The 24829-nt window shown below is 51.5% G+C and overlaps 2 protein-coding genes and 1 non-coding gene across 10 annotated transcripts in view; 2 read left to right on the top strand and 1 right to left on the bottom strand.

The window, feature by feature from the left end:
• Positions 1-21531, bottom strand: part of Lrsam1 (leucine rich repeat and sterile alpha motif containing 1) — a 38258-nt gene extending 16727 nt beyond the window's left edge. The window contains exons 1-16 of one of the 8 annotated variants that reach the window (XM_085835010.1): positions 21451-21531; positions 20787-21146; positions 19417-19513; positions 17856-17912; positions 16758-16802; positions 15938-16015; positions 14438-14506; positions 13264-13348; positions 12425-12546; positions 9801-9891; positions 6029-6159; positions 4355-4384; positions 4113-4235; positions 3704-3843; positions 2971-3015; positions 74-144 (exon numbers count right to left, since the gene is read on the bottom strand). In XM_085835010.1, the coding sequence (XP_085691136.1) occupies positions 74-144; positions 2971-3015; positions 3704-3843; positions 4113-4235; positions 4355-4384; positions 6029-6159; positions 9801-9891; positions 12425-12546; positions 13264-13348; positions 14438-14506; positions 15938-16015; positions 16758-16802; positions 17856-17912; positions 19417-19488 (1159 nt within the window). In that variant the 5' untranslated portion in view covers positions 19489-19513; positions 20787-21146; positions 21451-21531. Of the gene's footprint in view, positions 1-73; positions 145-2970; positions 3016-3703; positions 3844-4112; positions 4236-4354; positions 4385-6028; positions 6160-9800; positions 9892-12424; positions 12547-13263; positions 13349-14437; positions 14507-15937; positions 16016-16757; positions 16803-17855; positions 17913-19416; positions 19514-20119; positions 20188-20786; positions 21147-21428 lie in introns of those variants that run through there. The other 7 variants (XM_021184380.3, XM_029473886.2, XM_029473885.2 and 4 more) reach the window with 7 other exon arrangements.
• A 35-nt stretch (positions 21532-21566) lies between these two features.
• Rpl12 (ribosomal protein L12) lies at positions 21567-23929 on the top strand. Its single transcript, XM_021150827.3, has 7 exons — positions 21567-21728; positions 21938-22011; positions 22471-22569; positions 22867-22948; positions 23399-23485; positions 23646-23758; positions 23875-23929. Exons 1-7 carry the CDS (start codon positions 21692-21694, stop codon positions 23878-23880), a joined length of 498 nt encoding a protein of 165 aa, XP_021006486.1. The 5' UTR covers positions 21567-21691; the 3' UTR covers positions 23881-23929.
• LOC115030460 (small nucleolar RNA SNORA65) lies at positions 23193-23322 on the top strand. The gene has a single exon (XR_003836056.1). It is a non-coding gene; the product is annotated as a small nucleolar RNA SNORA65 (small nucleolar RNA).
• Positions 23930-24829: the final 900 nt, after the last annotated feature.

The raw sequence follows: 24829 nt of genomic DNA, 5'->3' as shown, positions 1-24829 counted from the left end.
GGACACTCAGTCCCCTGCACGGGTAACAGAGAGGCTATCTGAAAGCTCTGTCCAGAAAACTCCCACAACTCACCAGCGATCTCACGCTGCCTGAGGTTCTCTGTCTCCTCCTGGGTGATGGCCATCAACTGCTCCATTCTTATTCTAGAGAAAAAGAGTAAAAGCAACACGCATCCACTCATTCTTCAAATACATTTCAACAAGGATCTCACCAGAGCCAAGCCGCGATGGTGCACAGACACAAGTAGATGTCTGTGAGTTCAAGGCCAGCAGTTCTAAGACAGCCAGGGCTACACAGAGAAGCCCTGTCTTGAAAAATAAAAAAAAAAAAAATGAAAATAAAGTCCACGTATGGTACATAAACAGACATTGGCCTAAAAGCAGCTCAAACAGGCTTTTATTCATCCGAGGAGGGTCTATCATGTAGCCCTGACTGCTGCCTTTGCCTTCAGAGTACAAACAAGGTTTTAAAACTGATTATGGGTACGGGTCTTCTGCCTATGCGAATATCTATTCTCCACATTTGTGCCTGGTGCCACAGAAGCCAGAAGGCATCCGATCCCTTGGAACCGGAGTTATAGATGGTTGTGAGCTGTTATGTGGGTGCTGGGGATTGAACTGAGGTCCTCTGGAAGAGCAGCCAGTGTTCTCATCTACTGAGCCATTTCTCTAGCCCCTATAAACATGGTTTTTGGCATAAAACTCCATCTATGACATAAGAAGTGGACACATTTAAAGGTAACTTTGCATACACGCCCGCACGCTGAAACTTTGCATACATACACGCACGAACACTGTAATGTGCTGTTTTGCATTCACCAGAAGTGGCCTGATCGATTAGTGCCTTGCATGTTCCTGGGTGTGACTTAGTTCAAGGCCTGGATCCTCTGAGAGGCTCCACTTGCTGCTACTGATGCCAGATTGTGCTCTGGGCCGGTCTAGCCCAGCACCAGATATGATCTGTCAGGAAGGCTTGAATGGATGGCAGCACCAGTTACTGCTCAGCTGTGTCTCAACAGCCACACAACTGGACTGGACTAGGCAGACCCCAGGGAGGACCCTGAAGATCTTCCTAGGTGGTGAGGGCTAAGATGCCTGGGGAAGGGAGGTTCCCAGGATAGCTCAGAAATACCATTATCGTGGTACCCAGGAGAATCAGGAGAGACACAGCAGACACCTTGGGAAGGAACAGGCCAAGGTACCCTTCCTACCATCGTTTTGTTTTGTTTGTTTCTCCTTCCTTCCTGTCCTTTAAAAATTCATTTTTCATTTCTTTTATGGACAGGCCTCACTATGTTAGCCTGGAACTTCCCATGTAGCCCAGGCTGGTCTAGAGCTGGTGATTGTCTTGATTGCTTGGGTTATAGACATGCCCCACCATGCTCAGTCTTACTTTGTGTGTGTGTGTGTATACATATGTGCATACATGTGTGTGTGCATGCGTGTATGCGTGTTTGCAGAGGCCGGGGTCAATGCTACACGTCTCCCTCTCTCTCTGTCCATATGATTTTTTGAGACAGGATTTCTCATTGAACCTGGAGCTTCAATAGGTCAGCTGGCCAGTGAGCCTCAGATTCCTGTCTCTGTCCCTCATGCTGCAATTACAGGCACGCACTGCTGTGCTTGAGTTTCTGTGGATGCTAGGCTAGGTCTGAACTCTGGTACTCATCTCATGCCTGTGTCCTCATCTCATACAAGCTCTTTACTGAGCCTTCTCTCAGGCCCTTTCTGGTACGGGATGGAGCGGGACTTCTACACTGTGCAGTAGAAGCTGGCCTTGAACTCCCTATTCCTCCAAACTCCTGCTTTTGCTTCCCTGATGCGAGAATGACAGCTGTGTGCTAGCCTGACCTACTCTCCCTTAGGACAAATGTGGTCTGTCTCAAAGTAGCCAACTTGGTAAATACCCATGACAAAGAGAAAAGGCAAGGGCCACAACTGTACTTCCTGTCTGTCACAGTGCCCAGTGGTAACCCTGGGATGGGTCCCTCTGCTTTCCACATGCAAAACATCTGAAGAGTGAGTGAGGAGGCTGCTTAAATCCTTGCCCTTCTAGCAATGAGTGATGTGGTCAGTCCTGTGTATCTGTGGGTTCTCTGTCTGCTGATTAACAATACTTGGAAAAACCCCATGTCTGCATTGGTGTGAGCATATTTCCCCTAGTGGAGCAGAGCTATTTGTGTTTGTACCGTACCGTACCGTACTGGGCTTTACAGGGCTCTGGAGAGGGTTTAGAGCAGACAGGGGCTGTGTGAGGCTCTAGGCAAATACTTCACATACCTGAGGGACTTGAGCAGCTATTGCTCTGTTGCTTGGGGGACAAAAGTATCACATTCTTTTTTTTTTTTTCAGACATAGATTTTTAAAAATTTCATTCATTTATTTTTGGTTTGCAACAAGGTCTCTCTATGCAGCTCTGGCTGTTCTGGAATTCACTATGTAGACCAGGTTGGCCTTGAACTCACAGAGATCCAATTGCCTCTGTCTCCTTTGTGCTGGGATTAAAGGGATACACAACAACAACTGGACTAATTTTTAAAAATGTTTTTACACCTGAAGTACAGATAGATGGTCATTACACATCCAGCTTTCTTCCTTCATATTTTTGAGTTTTTTTCACAAGTGTATATATATATTTTAAGAAACTCGAAAAGAGTCACTATTAGCTAGATGCCAAGAGGTAACTCTATCCTACAGCATGAGGGTGATTGCCCAGCACAAGCTGGAAGGGCCTACGGCTGCCTTTCCCCAGGGCTGTGAGCACCCGACGGTGTCTGTCCCTCAGAGTTGTGAGTCCCCCAGCGTGTCCATCCCCCAGGGCTGTGAGCACCCGAGGGTGTCTGTCTCCAGGGCTGTGAGCACCCTAGGGTGTCTGTCCCCAGGGCTGTGAGCACCCGAGGGTGTCTGTCCCCAGAGCTGTGAGCACTCAGGGAACTTTTTCTAGCCATGCGGTCCCAGAGGCCCACTCACCTCTCATTCTCCAGCGACTTCAGAATCTCAGAACTCTTCTTCTGCCTGTGGGAAAAACCAGAGACCTGGGGTCCTGTGGGCACCAACAATGCTGCTTCCGACCAGGCTGCCCCCTCACCACACTGACTGAGCCATCACCCAGGAGCTCTGCTCGGGCTGGGACGCCCCCTCTAGCTCTCCTGTGACAAGGTCAAGCACTTCCTAGGCGACTGGGTAAGCTGTGGGAATACAGCGCCTGGCATGGAAGCACCAGCGGGGCTTTCTCTCCTGAAGCTCTGACAGATGACAGGGGAACAAGGCCTGGAAGCGGGAAGCCTGGAGCTAGTGGGGCACGCAGCTGCAGCCAGTTTCTAGAACATTCTGCGGCGGACCCCAAACTAGATGTTTTCAGGCTTCTTGACATCTCTACTTGGCTCCTTTCTCTGCAATCCTGTCATGAAGTTCTTATATTAGACAGTCTGTTCTATATAAGACAGCCTGTTGCCTCTAGGGTGAGTGGCTGACCTCAGGCGACAGGCTACTTGGAAGCCAAACGCAGGAAGGCTGTGATTACTGCCTGCTGAGCTACAGAAGGGAAATGAGCTGCGGGGTCAGCAGTCTGGTGACAGAACCCCATTCTGAGAACCAAACTGAAACACTTTTCTTGGTTCCTATCAGAGGAGAGCTCAGGCAGGGATGAAGACCGAGGAGAGCCCCTGGTCCTCAGAGGGCACTCGGGATGGCCAGGACTGACCTTTGGTTGTCCTCCAGGAGTCTCTGGATGCGGCTGGCGATGCTCTGCTCCGTCTGCTTGAGCTGCTCCTGCAGCTGCTGCCGCTCTGCATCCAGGCAGCGCTGGCGCTCGCTCAGGCCCTGCTCTAGCCGTGTCTGCTCCTAAGTGGGGGACACACAGGAACCCCACGTGTAGGCACGGGAGGGACTCTGACTGGGGGAAGGAGAGTGGAGTTCCTGTCTCACTCTGCAGGTTCCTTTGTGACCTAGGGTCGGTCCCTCCTGTGTCTTGTGCTCAAGGTCAGGGTATCTAGTCAGGGCCTCCATTGTTGCTTCCAGGGGTCGGCAGGACAGAGTAATCCCCTGCTTTGCCACCGCCTAGGCACCACGGCCCGTGTGGGTCCCAGGCCAGCTGCTGTGTGGCCACACACCTGCTTGACCGTCTGCAGGATCTCGTCCTTGTGGCTGTGGCTCTGCTGCAGTAGTTCAGCGTACTCCCGCTGCCCGAGGTCCAGGCGCCGCTCGAACTCCAGCTTCTCTAGCATCTTCTGCTCCTGCAGGGACAAGATGTCTGCCCTTCATGACTAAATCAGAGGCAGAAGGACGCCACCCCTCAGCTCTCTGAGGAGCTGCAATCCTCAGGGAGAAGGAAAGCAGCAGGCGAAGCCCTTACCTTCCGCTTCTCGTAGTCGGAGAACCGATTCTGGGGAGAAGAGCGGAGGTGAGGACAGGTCGGTGGCTGTGGTTTCCACTGTGCCCGCCACAGCGCACCCAACCTGCCCCACCGGATGAGGAGATGGAATGAGAGCTGATAAAGGATCCTGGGCTCCAGAGCACGAACCACCGTGTGCTGACACCCCTGTCCTTCAAGACAGCCCTGGAAGGCAGTGCTGGGCAGGTGGCCTGGGACTCAGAAAGATCAAAACAGGGGTTGCCTGCTTCCTTGGCTATCTGTGTAACACACTGCAGTACCCACCTCTGGCCGCCCAGACCTCTGCAAACACAAAGGTACTAGACGGGTCCTGGAGAATTATTCTACAGAGAAAGTGGAGCTTAATTCAGATAAGGCCCAAAAGGCACTACAGATGCGTCCATGCATGAAGGGTACAGGGCTCCTGCGTAATCGCCTCTTCCCTGTCCAATTTCCATGAACTGCTTAAAGAGACAGTCACAGGCACACTCCCATCAACAACGGCAAAGCGGTGAAAGGCTCTCTGGAAGACTGAAGCTTTACACCGCAGGCAGCTGGAGTTCCCGCCTACGGCCATCAAAGACCTGACTTTGTGAGCTGGGATGAGAGCAGAGGTGGCAGAGGCAGGTGTCCAGATGACTGTGGCAAACCTTGCCAAGGTCTCCTCCACCCCGCCTCCTGTGCCATGCTGGCCTACAGCTGGGGACTTGGAGAGCCTTCCTGCCACTGGTGCTGACCTGTGTCCCCTTGGAGTCATGGGGCTGTGACTGAGTGGCTTGTGGACAATCTGGACATGCTCTTGGCTTCCCTGAAGCTCCATCAAGCAGTGGGGATGGATTGTTTAGCATGCAATCCTTTGCTGAGTTCAGCACTGTGGAGTGCTGCCAGGGCAACACGAAGGACAGAGAGCCCAGAGCAGGTCTGACCTGGGCTGCTGATGTTCACAGGACACACTGTCTACTCTGAGAATCAGGGCCAGTGACCTGGCTACTGCCACCAAGCCTGGTGACCCGAGATTGATCCCTAGGACCCACAGTGTGGCAGCAAAGGACCGGCTCCTGAGGACTGTCCTCTAGTTTTCATGTGCATTCCTCTTCTCCACAAAATAAATAAAAAAATATTAAAATACACTGAGAGGCTGGAGAGCTGGCTCTGCAGCAGGAAAATGCTTCACACAGGCCTGATGGCCCATGGTCAACCAGAACCTGCTAAAGAGCAGAGGAGAAAGAACCCTACAAAGTCGTCCTTGGGCCCCAACATATGTGGCAGAGTGGGTACACGCACATATATACACATAGAGAGATTACTAATAAATAAGTTTTTAAAGTTTAAAGTCATCCTTGGCTAAATATAAGAAAATAAAGAATTACTAAGATAAAATGAAAATCAAAGCGTGAGCAGGGAAGAGTTCCAGGTGGGAGTGGCTTGCCCGGAGATGCTGTGGAGACAGGGGCATGGTTTGTTCAGGGAACAGAGAGTAAACTGGGACAGCTGATGTGTGGTGAGCTGATGGCCTGGGGCAGCTGTGGTTGCTGGGCCTGTGGTTCTGAGGGGGAATCTGTGGGCACAGCTCTGAACACTTCTTTTGCTGGCAGTCCTCAATGCCCATGCAGGCATGCCCCGCACTGGCGCGCCCACGCAGGCAGCTCATCTTACCTGCCATTCAGCCTCCTCCCTGGAGAATCTGCTTGTGGGTCCATCGGGGCTGTCTTGGGAGTTCTCTGCTCCATCTTGCTCCAGGACTGGCAGCAGGTACTGAGAAGGTGGGTAATAGTCCAGTCCTGACTCTGTGGGAAGAGGCACAGGTTGGCCAGGAGACCCCAGCTGCTGGCTCCTGCTATCCTCACTTTCGCCCACTGCAGCTGTCTTGTTGGCTCAGTCAGTCCACTCTCATCTTCCTGAGCTGGGCTGCCCTGCTGTCTAAATGATCACTACCTAGTGTCAGGCCTGGTGACATAGGCTTGTAACCCAGCTACTCAGAAGCCAGAATGACTGCAAGTTCTAAGCCTTCAAGGGCTACAGAGCAAGTTCAAGGCCAGCCTGAGTAACAGCAAGACCCTGTTTCAAAATGAAAACCAGAAAAAGGGGGCTGGAGAGATGGCTCAGAGGTTGAGAGCACTGATTGCTCTTCCAGAGGTCATGAGTTTAATTCCCAGCAACCATGTGGTGGCTCACAGCCATCTATTAGATCTGGTGCCTCCTCTGACATGAAGATATATATGCAGAACAGTCAGTGTATATACAGTAAATAAATAAATCTTAAAAGAAGAAGAAGAAGAAAAACAGAAAAAGGGCTGGGATGTACTGAATGGTAGAGCCTTTGTCTACTATGTGTGAGGGCCCAAGTTCAATCCCCTAGGGAGGGGACTATATAATGTCATGTATATTTGAGCTCTGTAGTCAGGATATGCATGTATACTCATTCATTTTTATTTTTCTTTCGTTCATTTTTATGTCTGTTGCTTATATAAACATTAGAAGATCTTAAAACATTACTTTGGGCCAGGCGTGGTGGCGCACACCTTTAATCCCAGCACTTGGGAGGCAGAGGCAGGTGGATTTCTGAGTTCGAGGCCAGCCTGGTCTACAGAGTGAGTTCCAGGACAGCCAGGGCTATACAGAGAAACCCTGTCTCGAAAAACAAAACAAAGCAAAGCAAAACAAAACAAACCATTACTTTGGTATTGATCCTCAGTAGGTGGCCCAGACTGGCCTCAAATTCACAATCTTCCTGTGTCTGTTTCCCCAGGTGTATAAGCATTATAGATGTATACTACTCTACCCTGAATTTTTTTTTCCTTTATTTTAGCAGCTAGGAACTAAAGCCAAAGGTTCATGTACCCTAGACAACTGCTCTGCTACAGCTGGAAGAACATTTAAGGCAAACACACCCTTACAGGCCAGGCAGGGGTGGTGCTGGCTCGGATGCAGGGGTGCCCGGCACAAGCGTACTTCCCAGTGCCTGTCTCTCCCTCTACTCTCCCAGAGACTCTTCTAGCTTGCTGTTAGCAGTTTGCTCTTTTCAATGTGGTGTGGTGGTCACATGTGAGTATGAAATCATTCATTCTATTGCTGGGCACTGCCACTGGGGACAGTGCGGTTCTGAGCGGCTGCAGACAGCATGGGTTCTCTTTCTGTCGCCAGGGAACTGAGTTGAGGGCCTGAGTGTTCAGACTGAACAGACACTGACAACATACAGAGAGGGAGAGGGAGACAAGGTCTTACTACATAGGTCAGGCTAACCTTGAACTCACTCCATAACCCAGGCTGGCCCAGGACTGACGCTCATCTCCTTGTCTTTCCAAGAACTCATTATCATACCCAGCAATAGCTTATTAGTTATTTATTTGGAAACAGGGTCTCAAATGTCTCAGGCTGGCATGTACTATACACCTGTACTGGCTATTTTTGTGTCAACTTGACACAGCTGGAGTTATCACAGAGAAAGGAGCTTCAGTTGAGGAAATGCCTCCATGAGATCCAACTGTAAGGCATTTTCTCAATTAGTGATCAAGGGGGAAAGGCCCCTTGTGGGTGGGACCATCCCTGGGCTGGTAGTCTTGGGTTCTATAAGAGAGTAGGCTGAGCAAGCCAGGGGAGGCAAGCCAGAAAAGAACATCCCTCCATGGCCTCTGTATCAGCTCCTGCTCCCTGACCTGTCTGAGTTCCAGTCCTGACTTCCTTTGGTGATGAACAGCAGCATGGAAGTGTAAGCCGAATAAACCCTTTCCTCCCCAACTTGCTTCTTGGTCATGATGTTTGTGCAGGAATAGAAACCCTGACTAAGACAACACCTCTGCTACCTCTGGAGTGCTAGGATTATAGGACTGGGCAGCTACATACACAGTATGTGGTCCTGGGGCTCGAACTTAGGGCTTCACGTACAGCAGCCAAAACCCAGCAGCTGAGCTGCTGCTCCAGTCTCTCTTAAGGCAGGTCTGTGGGGTGCTGTAGCCTGACCTCGAACTGCGGATCATTTTGTCTTTTCGAGACAGGTTTTCTCCGTGCAGCCCTTGCAATCTTAGAACTCACTCTGTAGACCAGGCTGGCCTTGAACTCAGGGATCCACCTGCTTCTGCCTCTGAGTGTTGGGATTAGAGGTGTGCACCACCACTGCCTGGCTCTCCACAGACTTTTAATGTAACTATTGAGTAGACACTTGAGCCTGGCTGTTTACATTTTAATTTTATTATTATTTGAACAATTTCTTTTACATGTCTGAGTGTTTTCTGTGTCTGTGTGTATGGCTGGTGCCTTTGGAGGCCACGAGAGGGCATTGGATCTCCTAGAACTTAAGCTGCCATGTCGGTGCTGGGAACTGAACCAAGGTCCTCTAGAACAGCAGCCAGTGCTCTTAACCACTAAGCCATCTCTCCAGCCCTGGAGGGTGTGCTTTTGAAGGACCCAAACAGTGGAGCGCAACTACAACGCCAGCATGCAGGAGGCTGAGGCAGGAGGATTCTAAGTTCAAGGCCAATACAATAAGTTGGTATAATAATAAAGTCAGAATATAAATAAAAATGAGTCCCATTGGCCAGGTACACACTGCAAAGCCTCGCTGACTGACTTTTTCTTCCCTAGATGGCACTGTCTGAAGAGAACTTTTAGTTAACGCAAAGGCTATCAGCCTTACTGTTGGCGCTGTGTGCCTCCTGTTTAGGAAGCTATCAGGTCTGGGACTTTCCTCAGGGGATGGCATCCAGGGCCTGACATATCAGGTGAGTGCCCTGTGCTCTATGGCCCTCCCTACAGCTCCAGGCTGTAGATCTGGCCTCTTTTGCTCCCTGCGCTGTGCACCATTAATAATTCACATGAGCAGAGGCTGTGCCCTGAGACTGTCCCAGGTGACAGGAGCCATAGCTGACAACACCTGAGGCTGCTCCCTCCTGGTCCTAGACCAATGGGGGCCCTAGTGATGCTTAACCTAGCTTCCTACAAGCTCAGGCCACCGGGGTCTCCCCTAGGTGGCCCCAGGGGCCTGCCTAGCTGGCTGCCCTCCATTGTCTCTCCCTTTGCGTGTGTTGTCTACAATGTGATCTTCGTGAAACCAGCTCTCCTGCTGGACACTGCCCCTCCCCTTAGCTTTGCTCCATGGCCTCCAGCACCCCAGCTACACCGGCCCTCTCTCCATCATGCCCAGGCTCTCCTACTTCCTCTAGGCCCCTTAACACTGCCTCCAAGCTAGAAACCCAGTCTCTTTTTCCTGGCCCTCAGGCGTCAGCTGCATTCTCACACCGGCCTTCCCCAGCCTAAGTCTCCGGCTGCCTCCACTCTCCTAGGTCACCCTGGGTGCTCATGTCCCTGTGATCGTCCATTGTGCCTGTTTCCCTCACAGGACCCTGACCTCCAGCCAGGTGGTCTGGACCAGCTGGGCTCTGCTGTCCCCAGCCTGGTGGTGGGGATGGCTTCTGGGGGTGACCTGGTTTACCTTTGCAGAGGAACTGCTGCACGGCCGCAGTGCCAGCGCCACACACCTCTGGTGGGGGGTAGACCATTGCCAAGGCGTCGAGACTCAGCGTCTGTGGACACAGGGAACCCCTTCTTTACAGTGTACAGTTGAAAGTCACCTGGTTTTGTTATTCACTTGGGTGCTGACTGTCTCCCCTGCCTACCAGGAGCACCCAGGGGGCAGAGAAGGCCAGGTTCAAAGAGCATTGATCCCACCTTGGTGACTTTTGTTATCATTGGTAAAGTGGAGTAGCTGCAATGTGGACTCTGGGCCACACTGCCCAGTATGGTGGCTGCAAGTCACATGTGTGCATGTGTCTCATGTGTATTTCTTGTGTTGTATGTGCATGCCTTCATGCCTGCATGTGTGGAGGGCAGGGGAGAACCCTGAGTGTTGATCATCAGGAACTACCCACTTTGCTTTTTGAGATGGTTTCTCACCTGCCTGGAACTTGGTAAGCTGGCTAGTAAGGCCCAGGACCCACCTGTCTCCATCGGGATCGCAGGCTCCAAGCTTTTACAGCACTGGCTCTAGGGCCCGAGTCCAGGCCCTTTGCAAGTACTCTCCCCACAGAGTCACTGCCCCACACCCACTTTTCTTTCCTTAAGACAAGATCTTGTTCCCTGGTCCAGGCTGCATTGAACTTGTGGCCTTCCAAGTGCCATGATTACAGGTGTGCCCAGTCACAGGTGCCATGATTACAGATGTGTCCTGCCACAGGTGCCATGATTACAGGTGTGCCCAGTCACAGGTGCCATGATTACAGGTGTGCCCTGTCACAGGTGCCATGATTACAGGTGTGCCCAGTCACAGGTGCCATGATTACAGATGTGTCCAGTCACAGGTGCCAGGATTACAGGTGTGCCCTGTCACAGGTGCCATGATTACAGGTGTGCCCAGTCACAGGTGCCATGATTACAGGTGTGCCCTGTCACAGGTGCCATGATTACAGGTGTGCCCAGTCACAGGTGCCATGATTACAGGTGTGCCCAGTCACAAGTGCCATGATTACAGGTGTGCCCTGTCACAGGTGCCATGATTACAGGTGTGTCCAGTCACAGGTGCCATGATTACAGGTGTGCCCAGTCACAGGTGCCATGATTACAGGTGTGCCCTGTCACAGGTGCCATGATTACAGGTGTGCCCTGTCACAGGTACCATATTTACAGGTGTGCCCTGTCACAGGTACCATGATTACAGGTGTGCCCTGTCATAAGTGTCATGATTACAGGTGTGCCCTGTCACAGGTACCATATTTACAGGTGTGCCCTGTCACAGGTACCATGATTACAGGTGTGCCCTGTCACAAGTGTCATGATTACAGGTGTGCCCTGTCACAAGTGCCATGATTACAGGTGTGCCCTGTCACAGGTGCCATGATTACAGGTGTGCCCTGTCACAAGTGTCATGATTACAGGTGTGCCCTGTCACTGATGCCAGGATTACACATGTGCCCTGTCACAAGTGCCATGATTACAGGTGTGCTCTGTCACAAGTGCCATGATTACAGGTGTGCCCTGTCACAAACAGCCCTCACTTCAGTGTTAATTAGTTAGGGTCACCTTGGCTCTATGAGCCACATGTTGGCTTGGTAGCCATTAGTTCTTGGGCACGAGCACAGAGGACAGCATTTTTATTACCTGAGGGGAGGGGTAGTCATAGATTCTGTCTCAAGAGACACTCAGCCTGGCTTTAAACCCCGCACAGTCTGCTGTGTGTCCTAGACAGGTTGCTTGCATGTGCTGGGAGCAGGCACTCAGGTAGTGTACTGGCTGTGTCAACTTGACACAGCTGGAGTTATCACAGAGAAAGGAGCTTCAGTTGAGGAGATGCCTCCACGAGATCCAGCTGTGGGGCATTTTCTCAATTAGTGATCAAAGGGGGAGGTCCCCTTGTGGGTGGTGCCATCTCTGGGCTGGGGTAATCTTGGTTCTATAAGAGAGCAGGTTGAGCAAGCCAGGGGAAGCAAGCCAGTAAAGAACATCCCTCCATGGCCTCTGCATCAACTCCTGGTTCTTGACCTGCTTGAGTTCCAGTCCTGACTTCCTTTGGTAATGAACAGCAGTATGGAAATGAAATGTAAGCCGAATAAACCCTTTGCTCCCCAACTGCTTCTTTTTTTTTTTTTTTTTTTAGATTTATTTATTTATTATATGTAAGTACACTGTAGCTGTCTTCAGACACTCCAGAAGAGGGCGCCAGATCTCGTTACGGATGGTTGTGAGCCACCATGTGGTTGCTGGGATTTGAACTCTGGACCTTTGGAAGAGCAGTCGGGTGCTCTTACCCACTGAGCCATCTCACCAGCCCCCCAACTGCTTCTTTTTTTGTGTTTTTTTTTGTTTTTTGTTTTTTTTTCGAGACAAGGTTTCTCTGTATAGCCCTGGCTGTCCTGGAACTCACTTTGTAGACCAGCTGGCCTCGAACTCAGAAATCCGCCTGTCTCTGTCTCCCAAGTGCTGGGATTAAAGGCGTGTGCCACCACTGCCCGGCTCCCCAACTGCTTCTTGGTCATGATGTTTGTGCAGGAATAGAAACCCTGACTAAGACAGGTAGAGAGGGTAGCTCCAGTGAGCAGCACTGGAGAGAATGCCCCTGCTCACCTCCAGGGTCCGCACGTGCGCCAGCATCTGGGGAAGTCTCTGAATCTCGTTCTCACTGATGTCAAGGGTCCGCAGGCTCCGCAGCTCCCCGAGGGTGTCAGGAAGCTCCTTCAGCTTGTTCTCTGCAGAGACCCAGATGGCAAACTCAGTGCCCCAGAGCCTCTGGCCGCCCAGGGGATGTGGACTGGGAGGCTGTCACTGCTTATTAGCCAAGCAGCTCAGGACACCTGGCCTTCCCTCCCGGGGCCTCTTCTCTGTAATACAGCACCACTGTCTCCCATCAGTCACAGGATGAGCTGACACTGTGCAGAGGCCAGGGGCAGCAAGAGCACGATGAAGAGCTTGGACCACGGGGAGGCCAGTCCTCTTTGGAGGATGAAAACACTACCCTGGCACCTGGCTAGTCACTTACCTCACTGCAGGGTGGGAGTCCTGAGCAAGTCACTGCTCTGAGCCTCACTTCCCTCATGTTAGCTGGCCATGCCCCATCCTCCACCTGCCTTGAGGACTTGTCAGGCCAGCCACAGTCGTGGGGCCAGCATCAGTCAGAGTGTCCCGAGCCACAAGGAGTGGCTGCAGCAGCACCTCCTTCTGTCTTGCTCATCACTACACCCTGTTCCCGTCACTTAGCTTATTTGTCACTACATTGGCCTGTCTTCTGCCCCACAAGTCTCTGATTCTGCGGGTCATGGAAGTCTTTACAGATATACTGCCTCTGGTTGCCATGGAGACAGAGGGATCTAGCGGGAGGTCAGTCTGGCCTGCAGCGTTGCCCTCACACTCAGTGGCCTGACTCTGGAGCTGCCTGAGGATGGCGTGACAGGGCTTTGTGTCCCCACCTTTTACATTGAGCGTCTGGAGCTGCAGCAGGTTCCCAATAGAGCGAGGGAGATGCGTGAGTTGATTTCTTTCCACGTTCAATACCTAAGAAAGACAACAGTGACATGAGCCCCCCCACGGGACAACAGTGGCATCTGCACACTCAGCCCTGCTCCATCGAGCGCTGAATATGCTTGCAGCAGCCCTGAGAGGGAGGTATAGGTTGCTGTGGTCCCATTTAAGACATGAGAAAACTGAGGTTAAGTCACGTGTCCAAGCCCTTGGACACACTCCTACGTGAGGGCTCAACATCGATACTAATGCAGGATGCCTAGGAATTGCACGAGCCAATGTGGACGGGGAAAGGTGTGAGGGCTCTGGTACGGTTTCTGCTGGTGAGCAATGGGGACGTCTAGCTCAGGGCTAGCCCCAAATCAAGCACTCAGGCAGAGCAGAAGCAGCTATAGACAAAGCATCAGGGAGCCTGGAGTGCCCAGAATCTGTCCTTTTAAAGGAATATTTAAAATGTTCTTTTTTTTTTTTTTTTTTTTGGTTTTTTAGAGACAGGGTTTCTCTGTGTAGCCCTGGCTGTCCTGGCACTCACTTTGTAGACCAGGCTGGCCTCGAACTCAGAAATCCGCCTGCCTCTGCCTCCCAAGTGCTGGGATTAGTGCGCCACCACGCCCCGGCTTTCTTTCTTTCTTTTTTTTTTAATGTGTATTGCCTACATGTAAGTGCAATATCTGTGTGCACCACTTGTGTGCAATACCTGAAGAGGCCAGAAGAGGGCATTAGAACTTTTGAAACTGGAGTTATAGCCAGTTGTTAGCTGCCATGTAGTTGCTAGGAACCCAACCAGGGTCCTGTGTAAGAGTAGCCAGTGTTCTTCACCACCGAGCCATCTCTACAGTCCCTGGACGGAGGCCCCCTGGGGATTTGTTTTTTGGGGGAGAAGCTAAAGCTATGAAGCCATGAATAGTGTGGAGTACAAGCCAGGTCCTGGAAGATTCTCACAGCCAGGCGGCATCCATGCTGAGCACAGACGGGGCCCACTGAGTGTGGAGTACAAGCCGGGGCCTGGAAGACTGTCACGGCCATGCAGCACCCACACTGCACACAGCTGGGGCCGGGCCCACTGCTGATGGTACATCAGAACCCCCCTTCATTACAGAAGTCTATGCCCTGCAGCCTTACCTGCAGGACTGTCAGCTGCCCCATGTCATCAGGAAGGGCTGTCAGCTGGTTGTCATGGAGATCCAGAACCTACAGAACAAACATGTTAGGCCCCCAAATCCCAGACTCCAGAGCAGCTGACAGGTGATAAGGCCACCTCATACCCTAGCAGTTTGGTGGTGCCCCTTCCTCCTGCCCACCGGTCAGCATCCTATCTCACAGATCTTTTATATATTATTGTTTGTAGTGTTTTGAGAAGGGCTCTCTACATAGCTCTGGCTATCCTGGAACTCACAACTCATACTATAGATCAGGCTGGCCTCAAACTCCGAGACCCACCAGCCTCTGAGTGCTGGGATTAAAGGTGTGCATCACCATACCCAGTTCTTTTTTTTTTTTAAAGACTTATTTATTTATTTTATGTGAGTACACTGTCACTGTCTTCAGACACACCAGAAGAAGGCATCAGATCCCATTACAGATAGCTGTGAGCCACCATGTGGTTGCTGGGAATTGAACTCAGGACCTCTGGAAGACCAGTCAGTGATCTTAACCGCTGAGCCATCTCTCCAGCCCCTGCCCCTTTTTTGAGACAAGGTCTCAGTATGTAGTCCTGGCTGGCCTTGAACTCAGAGATCTGCCTGCCTCTGCTGGGACTAAAGGGATGTGCCAGCACTCCTAGCTCCAGCAGCTCACCAGCTCATAGTTTTCTTTTTTTTTCTTCTGGTTTTTTGAGATAGGGTTTCTCTGTATAGCCCTGGCTGTCCTGGAACTCACTTTGTAGACCAGGCTGGCCTCGAACTCAGAAATCCACCTGCCTCTGCCTCCTGAGTGCTGGGATTAAAGGCGTGTGCCACCACACCCAGCTTCATAGTCTTCTTTTAAGGTTTAGGGCGAGGCTCTTACGATGTAGCCCAGGCTAGATCAATTCTCTGGCCTCAGCCTCTCTGTCAGTCTCAGGATTGCAGATATGCGCTACCATGTCTGGCTTCAGTATTCTCATTTTACTGACTATAAAAATTATGCATGGCCTGGGGTGGGACTCAGAGGCAGAGCGGGTAATCAGCATAGTAAAGGCTTGAGCACAGCCAGTTCTAGGCCAGCCAGGACTGACTGCATAGTGAGACCACTGCTCAACAAAAGAACCATGGAGCCAAAGCTACCCCAACCCCACCTGTGGGAGCTAGCGTGCAGGAGAGTGTGTGTTTTCAGTCTTTACTCCTATGGTAGGACCCACCCTACCAGCTTCACCTCTATACAGAACAATCCAAGGCGGACCTGTATCTATACTATGATCTACCATGTCCAGGAGGGATCCACAGGCAGGAGGGAGCCCATGCTGGTCACTGAGGAGTCAAGTTGCCCTCTCTTTACCAGCCACACACTGTAGTACTTAGAAACACGCACTGACCATTCTTTGGGGACCATCTGCTATAAACTTTAACAGAGAACACTGGGAGGGTGTGGAGGCTCAGCTGCCACCTGGACCCCAGGCCCCAATGCCTGGAGGACGCCCAGTACCTTGATGGTGACAAGGCTCAAGAGGCTGCAGGACTTGGGAAGCAGGGAGGTGAGATGGTTTGTATGGACAATCAACACCTGGGAGGAAAGGGGAAAGAGAGAGAGAGAGAGAGAGAGAGAGAGAGAGAGAGAGAGAGAGAGAGAGAGAGAGAGAGAGAGAGAGATATCAGACTGTAAGAGAGCAGAAGGCAGGAAGGCTAAGGGCCTAAGGGCAAGGTAATTGGCTTGGTAAGGGTGGCCATGTTGTGCTCCTTGAACCTTTGCTTAGTCAGATCCACAATGGGGGAGATGTTAGAGCCCTGGACACTTTTGAACCAGACTCAGAGGGCTGAAAGTCCTAGGGTGAAAGGGAGTCTGGGAGTCTAGATATCATTTGATTCTGAGAAGGGGTCAGCTATCAAGAGCTTAGCCTTTCCTGGTCCATGGAGTAGTAAAGTACCTTTCTGCAAGGGTGGCCATCACAACTAACAAGCTAACTGGCTGAATAGTTAGTGTTTAGCCCAGGCTGTCATGTGATCGTTACTCAGCCTGTGTCAACCATGGCTGTTTTTGTTAGACGTTAACTCCTGCTCTGATGTTTCAGAAGTAAGAATTTTGATGCACTGTAGGCAGGGAGCACGTTTCCAGGCCTGGCGGTGTTCATGTATCCACTTGTCGGCAAACACTTTCATCTCCTTCTAACTGAGGGGGTGGCGGAACCCACTGAGTGTCCTTTCTATTAATGGCACTGGTGGGGGGGGGGGATGAGGGTTCTTCTAAGTCCCATGTGGTTCCCCCAAGCAGACATTTAGCAAGTGAGTTCCTGAACAAGACTGCTCACCTTTTTCTGTAGAACTTTGCACGTTGCAAAAGCCCCAAATGGAATCTAAGATAAGACAAAGACAGGTCAGCACCTTGTCACCTACCAGTGTCTCACCTCTCTCTCTGTGGCGCTGGTGTTGGGAGGTGACTAATGACAGTAAGTCACTGTCTGGGAGAACAGTGCTGAGCTAGGAGAGGACTATGGAAGAGGGGAGCTGGGGGCTGGCTCTGGCCTACCTACTCTGTGGTACCAGGAACCACTGACAGGTGGAGCATCCGCTCTTCCAGCGCCTCAGGCATCTGTAGATGTAGTTTCCCTCCCCCCACTTTCCCTTCCTGGTTAAATGCCAGGCATCTCGAAAGCGTGGTGAACACTGCCACTGCCTTTTGCCTGCAGCTTTCTGTCCTGCCTTTCTCCAGGGTTTTACTATGTAGCCCAGGTTGACCTCAAACTCCCCACCTCTGCCTTGCAAATGGAATGCTGGGAATACAGGTGCGCTCTACCCCACTTGCCTCCCTTTCTAAGTAGGCCCTGACTTTTGCAAGTTATGCCGAGGCCAAAAGATCATCTCAATTCTTTTGGAAAAGAACACAATATAATCTCTTAATTAGTGCTCCTGGATGTGTCTGTGTGCGCACGCTTGCACACAGGTGAGGCAGATGGCGAGCATCTCTTTCCCTACCTTATGCTTTGAGACAGTCTCTCACTGAACATAGTCTGTTCACTCAGCTGGACGGCTGGCTAGCAAGCCCCAGAGAAGCCCTCATGTTCACAGGGCCAGCATTTCATTGGTGGAGCTACCTGCCCGTCTTTTACTTCTGCCATTTTCTTTTTTTGTTTTTTTTGTTTGTTTGTTTGTTTGTTTTGTTTTGTTTTTTTCGAGACAGGGTTTCTCTGTGTAGCCCTGGCTATCCTGGAACTCACTTTGTAGACCAGGCTGGCCTCGAACTCAGAAATCGGCCTGCCTCTGCCTCCCAAGTGCTGGGATTAAAGGCGTGCGCCACCACGCCCGGCTTACTTCTGCCATTTTCAAAGTCTCATGCCGTATCTGTTTTTTCCCCAAGGACCCAAGAAAACAGGACAGATTAAATTCACAGCCTGCGTCATCCTGTTTACCTCAGAGAGCTCACATTTAGAGATGTCGAGAATGTCATCTGCCCCAGCTTCTTTTGCCTGAGGAGAAAAAGGTGTTTTTTAAATGAAATGTTTTTGAGACCGGGTCTCACGTCGCTTCAAACTCATCATGTAGACAACCCTGGTTCCGACTCCTGTCTTCCTGCTGCACTTCCCAAGAACTACCTCTGCACAGCCTCAGGAGAAGGCTTTGGAAAGTCAAGCCTTGAGCCGGGCGTGGTGGCGCACGCCTTTAATCCCAGCACTCGGGAGGCAGAGGCAGGTGGATTTCTGAGTTCGAGGCCAGCCTGGTCTACAAAGTGAGCTCCAGGACAGCCAGGGCTATACAGAGAAACCCTGTCTCGAAAAAAAAAAAAAAAAAAAAAAAAAAAAAAAAAAAAAGAAAGTCAAGCCTTCTGGGCACACCTTTAATCCCAGTTCTCAGGAAGCAGAGGCAGAGGGATCTGAGGTTGAGGCCAGCCTGGTCTACAGAGCAAGTTCTAGGACAGCCAGGGCTACACCTGAGATAAATCCAGCCCCACCTCCTATCCCCCCAAAAGTCTTCCACTCCTGTGTTTACAAAATTCTGCTCATCCTGTGAGCATTCACTGTGTTTTGCTTCTTAAGATTAGTGGTGGGGCTGGTGAGATGGCTCATCGGGTAAGAGCACTGACTGCTTTTCCAAAGGTCCTGAGTTCAAATCCCAGCAACCACATGGTCGCTCACAACCACCCGTAATGAGATCTGACGCCCTCTTCTGGCGCATCTGAAGACAGCTACAGTGTACTTATGTAAAATAATAAATAAATCTTTGGGCCAGAGTGAGAAGGGACTGAGCAAGCGGGGCTGACCGGAGGGAGCAGAGGTCCTAAATTCAATCCCCAACAACCACATGAAGGCTCACAACCATCTGTACAGCTACAGTGTGCTCACATACATAAAATAAATAAATCTTTAAAAAAAAATAAAGGTTAGTGGTAACTGGTTATGGTTTTTCAGCCTTTAAGTATTTTGTGTTTGTTTGTTTTGTTTTGTGTTTTGGCTGGCTCTCTGCATTCCCTTCCTGGTTCTTGCTCTGTCACCCTGCCCTCAGTGGCTGGGTTAGGGACTGTCTGAGCACATGCAACATTTTATCTCCTGGTGCAAATGAGGCTGTTTCTGCAAGACAGGATCTCTATAGCTCAGGCTGACCTGGACTCACTGTGTAGCCCTCCATAGCACTGAACCTGGGGCAGTCTTCTTGCCTCAGCCTCCCAGAGGCCAGGATCACAGGTATAAGCCACCACACCTAGTTCTCAAGGCTTAAAAAAAAAAGTATTCAGGCAAAACATCCTTGTAGAATGGAGAAAATAAGGGAAAAGCCCATAGATGTAAGGAGCTGGAAGGGGCCACAGCCACAGCCTCCTTCTGTGGCCCAGTGACTGAGGTCCAGCAGGGAAAGAAACCATCAGGTAGTGCCACGTACGCATCCTGCAAGGAAGGGCACGCCCAGGGCTGGGAAGGCAGAGCTTCCCAGGGTGCAAAAGGGGAGCCGGGGAGCCAGAGAGAATACACTTTGCCTTACCAGACACATCTGGTACTCCAGGCGTTTTCGAGCCTCCTCACTGGGTTTCCGCTTCCGAAAGAAGAGGGGCATCCTCCGGTGTGAGTTCTTCTGGACCCTAGAGGACAGCAGAGATATCAGTGCCTGGGAATTTGCACTGTGTCCGACCTGCAGACAGGCAGCTCAGTGGTGCAGCAGCTGTCTGCAGGTGTCTACCTCATCCTGCTGGGCCCTGAGCCCACACGGCAGAGCCCAACACTTTGTTTTACTGACAAAGCAATATAAAAAGCCTAGAGTGGAAAGAACAGAAACACGCCAAGTGCTCTGGGCTCGGCCTACTTTGCCACTGCCCCTGTGCGATGCTGGCATCACCCTCCCAGTGCTAATCGTTTCCCCCACCTAGGGAAGATTCCCCCAGGTGCCTTCCAAGGATGTTCTCTGAAGACTCTGGACAGACTGGGCTGATGAGTCACTTCCAGCTCTGAAAACTGTCAGGATGGAAACATCAAGACCAAACTGGAGGTAGCCGTGACTTGGGGGGAACTCAACTATATCAATACTGAAGAGATTTATGAGTTAAGTAAAAATCAAAATGCAATCTCCAGGCACCTTAGCAGGCTTCCAGCTACTGCTCATTTGGTTCTTCTTACAGCCCCGTGGAGAATCCGAGGCTGAGTAAGGTGATATGACCTGGGTTGTAGAAACACCAGACTGGGACGCTTGCCTTTCAAGTCCTGATTCTGTGACGCTTGCACAGCTCCTTGGACCTCCCAGTTTAGCCAAGTTAATCATTGTGTCCTGAATTCAGTAGCTGGCTGCCCATAGCTGGCCCAGAATCTGCAACTTCCAGTGCTGTCTAAGGGCCAGCAATAGGAAGGACACAATCATTCGGAGGAAGTGTGTAACTCACAGCATGGGCTCTGACACCTAAGACATTAGCTGTGTCACTTTGGGTCACCGGTTGGAGCTGGTTTCCTCATCTGTAATATGGAGCAATGTTGCCAATGCTGGCCTCTGTGGGGGTCAGTGACTTCATGTATGTCAGGTCTATGCCATAGACTCTGCCACAGGGTACCACACATATGACAATGCACTCAGGGACTATTACAGTTGCTAAGGAGAAGAGGGCTGAAGGAACCTTGCAGTAGAGGACACATGTGGTCCTGAGAGATTTCAGGTCTCCACTCGTGGGCGTGGGCTGTCAGAGGAGGTTGCTGGGCCTGCAGGGCCTACTCAGGACTCTCCACACTCATTTGCAGCACTCCTGAGAGATGGCGCAGAGACAGCTCCCTCCATCCCTTACCGATGGCCACGACTTACATCCCTTACAGATGGCTCACTAATGACTAGCCCTCCCTCACCCCATCGTCCAGATCTACATTTCCAAATACCTTCTTCAATGACTATCTCTGCCAATTCCAACTCCCTCACCGTTCTCGGCAGGGCTCGTTCAGTTCTGGTTTGAACTTTCCTGATGGGCCAGCTTGGCTGGGAAGAACCCAGCCCATCCTTCCCTGGCAGGGCTGGCCAGCGGCTAACCTGGCTTTGTGGATGGGGAGGTCCTCCACCGATGTTCCGATTCTGGGGTGGACCTCAAGGGAGGCCAGTCACTCCGAAGGCTTGGCCACAGATACAAACCATTGGCCCCCAAAAGCTGAGCTGGTGTGCGGTCTCCTTCAAACATAGAAGTGAGCACCAAAACTTTAAATTTCAGAAAGACAGGCAACTCAGGATGACAAAGTCTCGAGATTCTAGAAACCAAGGAATTGCAGAATTAAGAGTCGTGATTAGACTCGAATGGTTTGTACCTGTAACTAACATGCACATACCGCAAACGGGTTAGGAGGGTACTAGGGTGGCACTGGTACTAGGGTCCCGCAAGTCAGGTGCAGATCCCTTAGGGGAGGGGCGGGGCCCTGGGCTGGGTCCCAGGGGCTCCAGAGTCACCGTCAAGAGAAGGGAACGTGGACCAGGAACCAGGACCTCTGGTGCAGCCCTACTCTGTACCCAGGCAAGGTGCTCCGAACATTTACCCCTTCCGAATCCCGAGCTCACCCACAGACCCAGCTCTGCAGTCCTCAGCCGCAGACGCCTGCCCATAAGAAACAGGGCGGCCAGGGTGTCGCCCAGAGACTGGGTGGGGCCAGCGGTTCTCGCGAGAGCTGGGATTTTCCGCCTATATCCGGCGTGGGCGGAGCAGCATCCGTCTTTTCGGCTTTCGGCTCGGAGGAGGCAACGGTGCAACTTTCTTCGGTCGTCCCGAATCCGGGTTCATCCGACACCAGCCGCCTCCACCATGCCGCCCAAGTTCGACCCCAACGAGGTCAAAGTCGGTGCGTGCCCTCGCCGCGCCCGGGTGCTGTCCCGGGGCCTGGCGGGTCTCCCTTGGGCCTTGGCTGCCTCGTGTGTAAGAGGGGAGGGAGCCCGACGCTCTGGCGGCCCGTGCGCCTTAGGGTAAGGCCTAGCCCGGGACATCTGAAGCCCGACGGCAGCGCGCAGGGCGGCCCGCGCCGCAGAGGTTCTGATTTTGCTTATTCTTTAGTGTACCTGAGGTGCACCGGAGGCGAGGTCGGCGCCACATCCGCCTTGGCCCCGAAGATCGGTCCTCTGGGTCTGGTAAGTCGTCGCTCCTGAGCCGTAGACCTCTAACGTGCATGCCGTTTGGCCTGCAGAAGTGTTCTGTCCCCGTGGAGGGCAGAAGAGGCCACCATGTTCCTGATGCGGGCCAGGATATGGGTGCTGGGACTTGGGATGCAAAGGAAAACTGAGACCACGTGCATGGAGGCTCGTGCCACGGCCCGGTAGAGGCAGCCATTGGACTGGCTTAAATCCGCTAGCCTCCGTGGGTAACGCATGGGAACCTAGCGTTTAAAGCTCCGAGGGTGCCCCATTGCAGCAGAAAGTGTTTGCTTTGTTAGCCCTTACTGCAGAGTTGTCTTAGTGGAAAAGGATGTGGAGCCATTGTGGGCAGGCGCCTATGGGACGGTGAGGAGGGCTGGAGTCTGGCTAGCAGTGAGCTTGAAGGCCCTGGCTAAAATTTTGGGCACATGGTAACGAATGCTATTATTTCTACAGTCCCCGAAGAAAGTTGGCGATGACATTGCCAAGGCTACCGGTGACTGGAAAGGTCTCAGAATTACAGTGAAACTGACCATCCAGAACAGACAGGCCCAGGTATTTACATTGCTTGCTGTGGTGGGTTGGGAGGAGGGTTGAGGTAGCAGCCCTCAGGAATCATGGGGCTTGGCAAAGATCTCCCTGTCCTGGTGAATTGGATTTTATCTTTGTGGGAAGGCTAATAGCGACAGTATTCACTGTGTAGTAGGCGCCAGGGTGCAGGAGTCCCCATTATAGGGATTCAACTCTTGTGGTCAGGCCCAGCAGGAAGCACCTTAGTTTGCGGAGCCCTATAGCATGTCTGGTGGTTATTGTTGGTTTTCTGGGCTGTGTTCACACCAAGTCTCTTTACAGATCGAGGTGGTGCCCTCTGCCTCTGCCCTGATTATCAAAGCCCTCAAAGAGCCGCCGAGAGACAGGAAGAAGCAGAAGAACAGTGAGTTGACCGCACTGCCTGGGTTTCCGCTGCAGTGTCTGCTGTTCAGCTGTGTCGTCCATTTCATGGGACCTAGGGTCGGAATGAGATCACAGTAGGCGTTTGTTGCCTGCTCCCTTTCCTGGGTGCTTCCCCCAGGGTTGGCTGACATTCCACCCTTGGCCTCCGGGATTTAAGTTTTATCTGTTTCCATCCATAAAATCGTGTTAGGGCTACTGGCGAGGACTTGCTTGTGCCCCAGCCACCCGCCACTGCACCTGACCAGTATTGTTGGCTGGTGCAATCCAGTGGTGAGCTGAGAGTAAGCCCCAGCTTTTAGGAAACAGGGCTGTCCTACATGTGGATGGCTCTGTGCCGAAAGCATGGGAACAGCCTCGAGATAGGTAAAATGGAACCATGATCTCAGAAGACAGGGGAAACTGTAAAAGGCCCTGTGCTTTCTTTCTGCAGTTAAACACAGTGGGAACATCACTTTTGATGAGATTGTCAACATTGCCCGGCAGATGAGACACCGGTCTTTGGCTAGAGAACTTTCTGGTAAGAGCAAGCTATTTTCCCTGAGTGGTGGCTGCCACTTTGCTGTTAAAGGTTCAAGATTTGGATTTACCCACGGATCCATGTTTTTTTCCCGTGTTCCTGCAATGGAGCCCTGGAATTCCCCTTTGCCCTGTGACTGAGGCCACCATTCTTACTGTAGGAACTATCAAGGAGATCCTGGGTACCGCACAGTCTGTGGGCTGCAATGTGGACGGCCGCCACCCTCATGACATCATAGATGACATCAACAGTGGTGCAGTGGAGTGCCCAGCTGTAAGTGACTGTCATATGAGGGGAAAGCTGGACTTTGTTGCCTCTGGTATTTTACTGGGGCATTGTTAATTTATATTCCCCATTGTGATTGACAATATTTCTTCCTTTTCCCACAGAGTTAAGAAGCAAAAAGAAAATATTTCAATAAAAGACTATCTGATAACCAGTGAATGTGCTTGGCTGCTTTTTGGGGCCAGGGAAGGGTTGTTTTGGGAGGTTCAGTATGGCTGTGGTAGCAGGATCCAGGAAGCACTAATTCAAAGTTCTGGGGTAGTGCAGTCTCAGAACAGCCTGGAAGGAAAGGTACTTGGTACTTGGTACGTGGGCGTGGTTGGGGGATCCAGAGCTATATCTTACTTTAATGAAGCTTTTAAAAGTCAGATGAAGCCTGGCGTCCTGGCGCACGCCTTTAATCCCAGCACTTGGAAGGCAGAGGCAGGTGGATTTCTGAGTTCGAGGCCAGCCTGGTCTACAGAGTGAGTTCCAGGACAGCCAGGGCTACACGGAGAAAGCCTGTCTTGGAAAACCAAAAAAAAAAAGTCAGATGGATAATACACTAAAGCTTGCTTGCTCTGGATCCTCTCCATCCTGGAGGTGCAGGTGGGATCTCTGGCACAGCAATTACATTAATCCTTGACTTCATAAGTCTGGGGAAGGTGCTTTTCGTAGATTTCTAAAATTGATTACAGCAGGGCATGTTGAAAGCGGCATAAACCTGGACCAAAGGCAATGACATAGTGACAACACAAGGGAAACTAATGATTTAATGGTGACCTTTGCATCTTTCCAATAAAACAGTGTATTTAGAGAAGCAAACCCAATGCAATTGTTAGGGCTGCAGCAATGATTGAGTGGGACATCAAATGGACCTGAATTGGATTTGATTCACAACCATTCCAGATGGGTAACAGGCATTCTCAACACTCCCCTGAGCCACTTCCTGCTCACCAGTCTATTCTGGTGGCTAGGAGGAAGGTGCCCTGCTGCCTTCGCCTTCTGGAGGAGTCCTTTTCCATAAAAGGTCCTTGTGCTACCAAGGTCTAAACAACGTCCCTTGGTTCAGGGAAGCAC

Source organism: Mus caroli, unplaced genomic scaffold, assembly GCF_978045245.1.
Source record: "Mus caroli unplaced genomic scaffold, Mus_caroli_1 scaffold_2, whole genome shotgun sequence".
Classification (NCBI taxonomy): domain Eukaryota; kingdom Metazoa; phylum Chordata; class Mammalia; order Rodentia; family Muridae; genus Mus; species Mus caroli.
The sequence above is the reverse complement of the archived record's forward strand: the minus strand, read 5'-3'. Positions and strand labels throughout refer to the sequence as shown.